The sequence below is a fragment of the Poecilia formosa genome, unplaced genomic scaffold (genome assembly GCF_000485575.1).
Source record: "Poecilia formosa unplaced genomic scaffold, Poecilia_formosa-5.1.2 Scaffold64, whole genome shotgun sequence".
Lineage (NCBI taxonomy): Eukaryota > Metazoa > Chordata > Actinopteri > Cyprinodontiformes > Poeciliidae > Poecilia > Poecilia formosa.
The window spans coordinates 97,078-107,204 of NW_006800003.1; the positions used below are offsets into that span (position 1 = coordinate 97,078).

Consider the following 10,127-nt stretch of genomic DNA (forward strand, 5'->3'; position numbering starts at 1 on the left):
CTTTTTTGTAATATCAACCTGGCCCTGTGGGAACTAAACCTAATAAACAGTTGAGGCCCCCTTGGTAGCAACAATTGCCATAAAGATTCAACAAATCAGGCCAATTAGTCTTTTACATTGTGTTTTTAAGGTCACAGAAAGGCAATTAGATCTAAGCCCTGACTTGGTCTAAGTTTAGCAGAACCTTCATTTTTTGAAGTTTAAAGATGAGCATGCTGTTGTGTTTTGAATCATTGACTTGCTGCATAACTTGCTTCAGTTTCAAACTGCTGGTCAGACACGATCCTTCAGGAATTTCTGGTAGAGAGCAGAATTTCTGATTCCAATCATTTCAAGACGATGTCTAAACTGTCTTGAGGCACCAAAACAAGCCTTGGAGAGTTATTTTTTTGTTGTTGTGAGAGGCTGCAAAATATGCTTGCAGTTTACCTAAACCAGATTCCACCAATTTTTAGGAATAGAATTTAATCTGATAGAGATTTTTTTTTTTTTAAAAAGAGCTTTCATCAGGACCTTGGACTGCTTTTCAGGATTGGATCAAGATATTCTTACAATATGCCTACATAGTGAACACACTGTGCTTCTTGTTTTTTTGTTTGTTTTTGTCCTTTTTCTTATGTTTCTTAAGTTTAGACTTGAGATATTTTTATAAAACCAAAAGCCTTTTGAGAGGTTTTAGCTATATTTATTATATTTTAGCACATTTTCCAAATATTATTGCACCCAGACTGAAAATCACACTGCAAAGTAGCTTTATAAAACAACCACTAATATCATAAAGATAGAAAAAGTCAAACTTAAGCCACCCCAACATGCTCTTACATATAACATAGTAGCGCATTTTGCTGTAAGGCTGCCGGGGTGAATTTGTGTTTTCTCATCAGTCCAAAGGTCTGATGGGCTCCAGAGGATCTCCTTCTTTGTGTTTCTCTACCCTCTTCAGTAAAGTTTTAATCTCTCCCTTTTTCGGAGAGCTTTGGTAGGCATAAATATGGAGGTATTCACTTCCTCCTGCATGAACCTGCAGAAACAGAAAGGCATTTTTTTGTTTCACTGGAATTGTTAACATAAACACATTTACATCTTGGAACACAGACTATCTGACAGTAAAGTAATATGATGTCAAAGAAAATCTGCAGATATATCACCTTGATGAGAAAGTTTGTTCCTGACTCTGGTTGTGCCCTGTATTCAATGGCCTTAAATATTTCATAGCTCTGTTTGGTCCACTTTGTCTCTGCGTCTCTCTTCACCTGTGAGTCGGTAACATTAAGTAGAGATTGAAATCTGAGCTGCGAAGCTGCATGTAGACATTATAAAGAATGACTGGACCTCACCATGTCACAGATCTTCTGAGTTTCTTCCGTGGCAGGCGTTTTCGCTGTCCATTGTCCAGACATTCCTGCCATGCTGGTGTTTAATGGTGAAGTCAAATGTCTGCTGCTGTCAACTCAAAATAATTAAGAAGGAAGTTTTCCAGTGTGTCTTTACCGTATTTACTCTGGGCAAAGACTGGAATAACAGGTCGAGCTATGACTGAAACCTTCTCACCTTTTAGTGGAAGAAACTAATTAAAATTAGGAATTAACCACCAAAATTTAGATAATAAAGGACAAACGTGACATAAGGAAAGGAGTGAAACAAAGTCGCTGACAGAGACCGTCATTGCCCTTTCTTTGCTTGTATTTTATTTTAAACTTTCACTTCCGCAAAGGCAACCGGTCAGACCAGAATACGTCGAAGTTTAACTTTGAAGAAATAAAGGTGACGTGCTGCCCCCTACTGGCGAATCAGGGGATTTCCCTCCAAAATCACTGGGACGTCTTGTAAAATTGTGTAAATAGCCGAAAAACACTCAACCCATATTAAAAAATGGCTACTTTTGAATTAAATTCGTTTTGATAATCGCTTTTTTCATTAGCTATCTATCTATCTATCTATCCATCCATCCATCCATCCATCCATCCATCCATCCATCCAGTCGGTGCCTTTTGCTCTTTCAGTGTATGAACTCCTCTTTATGGCCTCACAAAATATGAACAGAAGATTGCTCTTATTGCTTTTTTTTAATGCTTTTTAGACGAACAGTCTACGCCATGTCATCTTCTCCTCTTCAGCTCAACCTTTTAGCAGTCAAGTCTTTTGAAGTTCTTTTATTTTAATGTTGCACACCAACATAATAAATTCATATTTTCCTGATTCTTCTTTGTAAAATATATTAAGCTCAGTCAGATTCGGTAAGGTGTCTCTTAACATCAGCTGTTAAGTTTTTGAGTTTCCCGCTCTATTTGGGCCATACTATCACATGATAAAGCATAAAGGGGAACACAGCCATTTCTAGTCAATTGAAAATGTCTAATTTCTGGATAAAATATCCATCAGTGTCTTTGACATCAGCGTAAATGCAGCAAATATGTGTAATTAAGCACAAGGTGATGTGAAGCTCATAGTTTTCTTTGGCATCTTGCAGCATCTTTCTTTTTAGATATGTTTATACAACAATGTTTCTAATCAACTGAATCAAAATTCAATTTTTCAAAAAACTGAATTCATAGAAGTAATTTAACAAATGAATTGCCTTTCATTATGCATTTATTGCATTTATTAACATTCAATTACAGTTCATGTCCAGTGCTGGAGAGTTAAAATCTGAAAGCAGTACTTTTATTGGATTTTGTCAGCATGCACAGTATACAGAAATACAATTGAAACATGTCAATTCCACTGCACTAAAAAGGTACAAGTGGATCATCTTTCTTGTGTTCTTCTACTTTTATCACTTCCACGCGGTCCGACAGGTCTCGGTAGAGCAGCAGGTGGAGGCCATTAAGATCTCCAACATCAACCTGCAATAAACAAGTACAAGATTGAAGGACTTTATTGAATGTATATCAATTTGTGTAATGCTTTTGAACATCAAAGATTTTCAGGAATCAACACAGCCCACATATTGAATCACATCTGAAGATTTCCAGCTTTACTTTGAAAGGACATGTGGAAAACATTCGTTATTTCATTCATTTTCCAACAAATTTAATCATTTGAGGTGGAAATTAGCAGGACACACATTGAACATTGCCAGTCTACCACAGACACACACACCAACAGCTGATCACGCTCAACAGAAATTTAGAGTCTTGTAGATTAACCTATAACTCATATTATAGGACTGAGTTACATGGAGAACTAAGATTAGGAATCTAGGCGCTTTTCATTTGTCTCAAAAAGCCAGTGTTAAACAAAATCGGAGTGTCTTACCTTAATGAGAAAGTTTTTTCCTGCCACCACCTGTGTCCGGTATAAAATTGCAGTGAACTGTTTGTATTCCTTCCCTGTTTTTGTCTCCACCTGGTCCTTCACCTATTTATGTATCAGATTAAATTAGATTATAAAGAACAACAGAGGGTTATACTGTAAAACCCGAGCCTGGATCTCACCTGATTACAGAGCTGCTGTATTTTCTCATCTGCTTTTCTTGGCTCTGTGTATTCCCCTATCTTAGACATTCTGGAGATTTCTTCTCGTTTTAACAGACAAATCTAGTGCTGCAGTGGCGTGTCTCAAATGTTAAGTATTTGCTACAGCTCCAACTTATATATACCATAAGTACCAATGAATGGCTGGAAGCATTCATTGGTACTTGAATGCTTGGGTTCAAGATGGGTGGAATGCTCCACCCATCTTTCTTCAGCAAGATGGGTGGAGTCCTTGTTTGATAGTTCCCATATTAATGTGGTCATAAAGTTGTTACTCGTGAAATTCCTTTATAAAAAAAAAGCAACTTCTCAAGTATTTCAAAGAGACAAGAGCACACTTGTTGGGACCCTTACAGCTGTTGTTATATGTAAGGTAGGTACATGCAGGTATTAAGCAAAAACTGTGTAAAGGAATTATTCATTATTTTTGCAAAGATCGTTTTTGGTAGAACTCAAAATACTGTATGTGTCTTCAGACTGAACTGAGATTTGTTAAGACTTACATGGTACATGGTGCCCAGATAACACAACACAGCTATTAAAACCATAGTTATTAAATATTTTGTTGTTTTGTGAAAGAAACATAACTCTGACTGACAGGTGATCTGTCAATACACCAGGTATCAGTCCAATCTCAGCTTCTGAATGACTTCATGCCACACCTCATATTTCTCTGGAAGTGTCCCGTTAATCAGGGAGTAACCTAAGTGTTTCAACAGAACTGAGTTATGAAACATTCAGCAGTGACAAGATACATTTAGCTTTTTGATATATGTGAAAAGCATTTGGAGAAATATGTAGGAAAAAAAACTATTTTTATTGACTTGAATGTAGGCAGCAGAAAAAAAGAAAAATGACACTCATGGGTCACAAGCTGTTTTCTTCTTTTGTTCCCTTCTTGTGTAAATAAGAGTGCTTTACTGTTTTCTTTTATTACATTTACATTTTTAGCCTCTAATATTTTTTATTGTATTTGGTCATTTTGGCCCCTTAAATCAATGGTTCCCAACACTGGATCTTCAGGAATGACTGTCCTGCCTGATTTAAATGAGTTTCTATCCCACCACCTTTGGTTGTAATGATTGCATGATTTCCTCTGCATGCCATCATGTGCAGAAGCCTGTTAGTAACCCATTCATTTAGGTCACCTGCATGGTAGCAAAGAGACACCTAGTAAAGTGCTCCCCATGCAGCATTCAATCTGAAGTGTGGAGTCTTGGCAGGAGCGTTTTGTGCTCCGACAGCAGATGTTGGTTTAGGAGCTTTCTAGTATACTAGACTTTGAAATCGCTCCCATGTAAAATATACCTATAATATTCACATTTTCAATTTATTTAACTCGGAAAACCTTTGCAAATTAAATTCTTATTTAGATTTTTCCAGACAGTGGTGGAACACACACAAAAAAATACATTTTGCTTTACAATTCTGATGTCCCTCAATCTCTTTAGTATGTGGATCTCGACAAAATCATTGTTAATCCTTGCAATGTTACTGGGCAGGTGGTGCCTATTCCCAGCAGTCATTTGGTTAAATGTAGGGTACACCCTGGTCGCCACTTCATCACATTTTAATATAATATTTTATTGAATTAAAACATCAATGTGTGCAGTTTATTTTTGTGAAGTAAAAGGAAAATTATGTATATTTTTTTGCTTATTTTGAATTCCCTGGCCTTGTTTTTTTTTTTTTTTGTAATTGTTAGCTGCCTAAAATTAGTATTTTTTTCCTTCGAATGTTAACATAAAATTTTTATTGTTACTTATTCCCCTAGTTAGCTGTGCAAAAACATTAGTGGATAAACAGTGGAAATTTGGCAAATTTCATTTAAATCAATTTTTATTCATCTCATTTTGACCTTGTTGATCGCGTTAAAGTTTTGTTTTTGACTGTTGTTGATGTTTTTGTTACAAAAAATGATCTTTGGAGTCTTTACTAATAAAAAGACATGTCTTCTTTTGCATGCTGAGTTCGAAACTGACATTGTTAATAAGATATTCAAAATCTTTGTAAATATTTTTCTTTTCTTTGTTCAAAGCATTTTACTACATACAACAAATCTGAGAAGGAAACACATCTGCATCATTAAAATGGATTTAATTGAAGTGTCAACACATACATTTCCAGTACTGTGAATGAAATATGCTCTACCTAACTTAAAAAGCAGAGTAACAGTTTGTGGCTTCACATCAGTTGCTTAGTATAAATGGTTCAAGAGGATCTTCTTTTTTGTGGTTCTGTAGCGGCTAAAATCCTATATTTTAGGCTACTGGTGGTTGTTGTTGAAAGGCGTTGGTTTTACGTGCGCTCAATTAAGATTCAGCATGCCGATCTTCCGTTTGATATAAAGTTAAGTCATTTATTTACAGTACATTATCCATTGTCTTACTGGTTTCCTTAAGATCCACATAAATTCGACATACATCCAAAACCAAGCACATTAGAAAACTGTTTGCCTCTACCTATTAACAACACCTGAACAGAATCATGATTGACCTTAAATAACCCATCCCCCATCAGACACTCAGAACTCAAAATAAAATACGCCCCCTGGTGGCGATAAACACCAGAAAGGATAAATGGCTCCTACAGGTTCTCTTGTACTCCAACAACCAACATCTTCAGGGGCTGGAGTATATTGACATAAAAAACACGAATCATCACATGGATGTACTCATTTACTCCCACCTGAACCTGCAGGGATGAGAGAAAAAAAATTAAAACTTTACATTAAAACAAATTTTGTAATTTGGAACAATTTGTGTGTTTTTTTACCTTAATGAACAAGGGCCATGGTAGTACATTAACAATCTCTCTGTATTCAATTGCATCATATTGCTCATAGGTCTTTTTGGTCATTTCCTTGACTTTTTCCTGCATCTGTACATACAGTAAATTATCTCAAATGAAATTCTTAAATGAAACAAAATGTTTGATTTTGCAAAATAAAGGCAGAATGAATCTTACCATACAAGCCATCAATATAATTTCTGTAGTAACAGGCTTTGTCTCTGACCATTGTCCATTAGTCTCAGCCATGTTGATGATTTTTGCTGCTTTTGCCAGAGAAGTAGAGTGTCTGCTGTCACCTGTCTTGTATACCTAAATCCAGATGGTTTTCAATCCTATTTATGCTGGAGCCACTCTAACATGTAGGTGGTTCTACTGCATGAGGGGTGGAGCTCTGTGCGGGTATTCAAATGTGAAAAATCTTGCAAATATTAGCTATGAACATCTGCTTTTGAGCTGGCCATAAAATAATGGCTTAACATTATATTAATTTACTGTAACAATTTAACTGAATTACTTTTAATCTGTGTGTAGATATTTTGATTGAGTTTAATGTTTTTCACTTTCTTTGTGTTCATCTATTGTCATTTTTATTGGGATTTTTATTTGAAGTAATTAATCAATCAATGCTTGTGTAGGACATTCCAGCAATAAGGCAGTTCAAAGTGCTTTACATCATAAAAAGACAAAAATATAGTCTTAGAGTCAACAATAGAAGACACAGTCAACAATTGAAACATAACATTTTGTCTTGTGGCAGTATTACACGTCAATTATAATATTTCTAACGGGTGTTTTTTAAGTCAAAAGGAACTCAGTGTTTCAGCTGCTCATGCATTTTTCAGGAAGTTTGTTCCAGATTTGTGATGCATAGCAGCTGAATGCTATGGCTACTGTCCCAGCTAGATCTAGAGAAAATCATTTCTACGCTTCTCCTTAGTCACATTGACTAGTGAAACAGTGTCTTCACAGGTCTACATCAGCTGCAACGTTCTGCACACTGAAAGATCACAAGAGTCGGAGTGTCTTTGTTTCAAAATGAACAGTGCAACAAGTGACAACAGCATCACCAGCTGTACTAAAACACTTTTGGAAAACTTGACAATTCTGTGCATTTTCTGTACTTAATCCTTTCTGATTTGGGTGTCATCCATCATGAGCATTAAGAACTCTAAAATATAGATTAACATTTACCAAATGTTGTTCTCTGAATAATCGTACTGCCTTTTATTTTTTTATTTATTTATATTTTTTTGGTCACCAAAGATTTCTCTAAAGAATCGGTTGAAGCAAAGTTTCAAATATTTCAGATAAAAAATTTACATTAATCATGTATGTTTCACAGCTTGGCAATAGTCCTAAGAAAAGGATTTTGACAGCTATAAAAAAAAAACCTTTAAATGGTAAAAAGACTCATCAACACACATTCTGGTAGTCATTTGGTTTTTATTTGTTTATTCTTGATGTCTTGTGATCAAGGGGCAAATAAAATTCCTTTGTTTTACATTTACATGGACACTTCGGTTTATAGTGCACTTGATGCAAATTTAATTTCAGGAGATTAGATCACATATTATGTCAGTTGTAGGGTGAGTTATTGATGAGCTAAAGCAACTGTGATTACATTTTGTACCATTAATAGACTGTCTTTTTAACATGTTTAGAAGTCGGTACAAAATATTTGCCCTGAGCAGTGAAGTGTATGAAGTGTATGTCTAAAATTCTCACTTAATATTTAATCTCAAAGCATCTAAATTCCCCTCCCACCCTGTCCACTACAACACACACACAAACACATATGCACACAAATGTCTGATAAAAAAAGTCAGTATTTTTGAACAAAACAATTTAATCAAGAAAAAATATATGGATTTGTAACATCCAAATGCATTTATTGAATTCTCTTTTAACAACTGTTTACAGTTAACACAGCAATTACAGTAAATTAATACTATTCTCTTTAAACTAGAAAATAGAGTATTTTCCAGTAAAGCAGCTGCATAGAGGAAGAGACAATTTGTGGCTTCACATTAGTTGTTTGGAGTAAATGGTTCAAGAGGATCTTCTTCTTTTCTGTTCTGTAGCACTCCATCAACTAGGATGTTCAGGGGCTCGAGTATACTGACGTACTCAACGCAAATCATCACATGGATGAACTCATTTAGTTCCACATAGACCTGCAGGGAGGAGAGAAAAAACAATTTTAAAACTTTATATTATTACAAATTTTGTAATTTAGAAAAGTCTGTAATTACCTTTATAAGTAAGTGCCATGGTAGTGAATTGGCAATTTCCCTGTATTCAGTTGGAAAGAACATTGTGTAGGTCTTCTTGGTAATTTCCTTGATTTTATTCTGCACCTGTACATAAATTATCTAAACTAAAATTCTGCAATAAAACACAGAGTTTGAATTTTGAGAATAAAGAGAGAATAAATCTTACCAAAGAAGCAATCAGTGCAATTTCTGTGGTAACAGGCTTTGTCTTTCCCCATTTTCCATTAGTCTCAGCCATGTTGATGGTGTTTGCTGCTTTTGCCAGAGAAGCAAAGTGTCTGCTGTCACCTGTCTTGTATACCTAAATCCAGATGGTTTTCAAACTTATTTATGCTGTAGCCACTCTAACATGTAGGTGGTTCTACTGCATGAGGGGTGGAGCTCAGTATGGGCAGCCCTCACGTTTTAGTGCTTTATTTGTGGAGGCAGCAATCTCCAAAATGTTGAATCAGACTGCCTGTTTGCATTAGTTGAAGCCTTTGAGGACTTCTAGAAGATCAAATTCCCGGTTTTCTTTGACTCCCGTCAGTTCAACCACAACCTTCCTTGATTCGTCAGGAGTGTTCACAGGCAAAAGTTTGAAGTTCATGTTGTCTAAACCAGTGTTTTCCAACCACTGTTCCGCGGTCAGGTGTGCCGTGGAACTTATTCAATTTCACCTACGGTACTGTATTTTCCGGACTATAAGCTGCTACTTTTTTCCTAAACTTTGAACCATGCGGATTATAGCCCGGTATGGCTTTTCTGTGTATTTTTCTTCAACCACCAGGGGGCTCTCTAGCAGGAAGTGAATAATAAGAAATCAAAATTGTAAATCAAAAGAAGAACGCGCTATTTTTCATTTAGAAACAATCACATGCTAGCAGCAGGCACGACGGAGAAATGTTTTCAAACTCGTATGATGCAGCTTTTACGTTGAGGGCTGTCGATCTGGCATTACAGGAGGGAAATAGAGCCGCTGCACTTAAGCTCAGTGTGACGAAACCATGGTTCGGCTTTGGAGCCGGAGTGCTGCGTCCTTAATATATCCAGCAGATTTATTAGGACGCAGCCCTCTCCTGCCCTCTGCTGGGTCCTTATGGAAAACCGAGAGCAGCTTCCAGTTTCTTTCTTTTTTTTTTTTTTAATTGAAGGTGCTACTATGGTGTGCTCTATAGTCCGAAAAATACGGTAATTGGTTTTAAAAGAAAATACAAAAGAAAATATTAATGCGCAGTGATTTGGATAAATAACTTTAATCTGATTACTGGATTTGAAATACGAACTCGTTAGATTATTTGTTACCGAAAAAGTGGTCCGATTAGAGGAAGGCATTACAAAGCAGCGGCGGCACCGGACATCTCTGCTTATAACAAACAAACAAACCCCTATTTTATGGGATGAGTGGCAACTCCAGACTATAATTTAAGAATCTGATCAAGATTAGAGCTTAAAACGTTATAGTTCAAAAACAGTAAAAAGTTCTGGTTAAGGAACAGTTATGTCTCGTATAACTGTTCCTTAACCAGAACTAGCTAACAAAATTCACTAATGCTAAGCTAACGGTTACGCAAAACAAAAATACCTACCTTCATAGTCAAACAGG

At 36.0% G+C, this 10,127-nt stretch overlaps 2 protein-coding genes and 3 long non-coding RNA genes across 6 annotated transcripts in view; all 5 read right to left on the bottom strand.

The window, feature by feature from the left end:
• Positions 1-492: 492 nt before the first annotated feature.
• On the bottom strand, positions 493-1,809 carry LOC103139700 (cystatin-A5-like). 2 transcript variants are annotated; one of them, XM_007554479.2, is made up of 4 exons: positions 1,552-1,809; positions 1,338-1,443; positions 1,149-1,253; positions 493-1,021 (listed from the first exon to the last, which is right to left on the bottom strand). In XM_007554479.2, exons 2-4 carry the CDS (start codon positions 1,407-1,409, stop codon positions 881-883), a joined length of 318 nt encoding a protein of 105 aa, XP_007554541.1. In that variant the 5' UTR covers positions 1,410-1,443; positions 1,552-1,809; the 3' UTR covers positions 493-880. The 2 variants fall into 2 exon arrangements, with proteins under 2 accessions (XP_007554541.1, XP_016528140.1); XM_016672654.1 differs by having other exon boundaries at positions 493-786; positions 840-1,021; positions 1,338-1,806.
• Positions 1,810-2,574: 765 nt separating this feature from the next.
• On the bottom strand, positions 2,575-3,621 carry LOC103139701 (leukocyte cysteine proteinase inhibitor 1-like). The gene is made up of 3 exons (XM_016672655.1): positions 3,438-3,621; positions 3,259-3,360; positions 2,575-2,846 (listed from the first exon to the last, which is right to left on the bottom strand). Exons 1-3 carry the CDS (start codon positions 3,504-3,506, stop codon positions 2,730-2,732), a joined length of 288 nt encoding a protein of 95 aa, XP_016528141.1. The 5' UTR covers positions 3,507-3,621; the 3' UTR covers positions 2,575-2,729.
• A 2,446-nt stretch (positions 3,622-6,067) lies between these two features.
• Positions 6,068-6,554, bottom strand: LOC107836507 (uncharacterized). Its single transcript, XR_001662415.1, has 3 exons — positions 6,444-6,554; positions 6,252-6,356; positions 6,068-6,170 (listed from the first exon to the last, which is right to left on the bottom strand). It is a non-coding gene; the product is annotated as an uncharacterized LOC107836507 (long non-coding RNA).
• Positions 6,555-8,198: 1,644 nt separating this feature from the next.
• On the bottom strand, positions 8,199-8,836 carry LOC107836508 (uncharacterized). Its single transcript, XR_001662417.1, has 3 exons — positions 8,709-8,836; positions 8,522-8,626; positions 8,199-8,443 (listed from the first exon to the last, which is right to left on the bottom strand). It is a non-coding gene; the product is annotated as an uncharacterized LOC107836508 (long non-coding RNA).
• Positions 8,837-9,920: 1,084 nt separating this feature from the next.
• The window catches only part of LOC107836505 (uncharacterized), an 18,459-nt gene continuing 18,252 nt past the window's right edge, over positions 9,921-10,127 (bottom strand). The window contains exon 3 of the long non-coding RNA XR_001662414.1: positions 9,921-10,026. This is a non-coding gene — a long non-coding RNA (uncharacterized LOC107836505). The remainder of the gene's footprint in view (positions 10,027-10,127) is intronic.

Coding starts and splice junctions, on each gene's coding strand:
- LOC103139700 (XM_007554479.2), bottom strand. CDS start 1,409: ATGGCAGGAATGTCTGGACAATGGACAGCGAAAACGCCTGCCACGGAA. Junction 1,254..1,337: donor CTCAGAAGATCTGTGACATG/GTGAGGTCCAGT, acceptor ACCGACTCACAG/GTGAAGAGAGACGCAGAGAC. Junction 1,022..1,148: donor GAACAAACTTTCTCATCAAG/GTGATATATCTG, acceptor CTGTTTCTGCAG/GTTCATGCAGGAGGAAGTGA.
- LOC103139701 (XM_016672655.1), bottom strand. CDS start 3,506: ATGTCTAAGATAGGGGAATACACAGAGCCAAGAAAAGCAGATGAGAAA. Junction 3,361..3,437: donor TACAGCAGCTCTGTAATCAG/GTGAGATCCAGG, acceptor ATACATAAATAG/GTGAAGGACCAGGTGGAGAC. Junction 2,847..3,258: donor GAAAAAACTTTCTCATTAAG/GTAAGACACTCC, acceptor TGTTTATTGCAG/GTTGATGTTGGAGATCTTAA.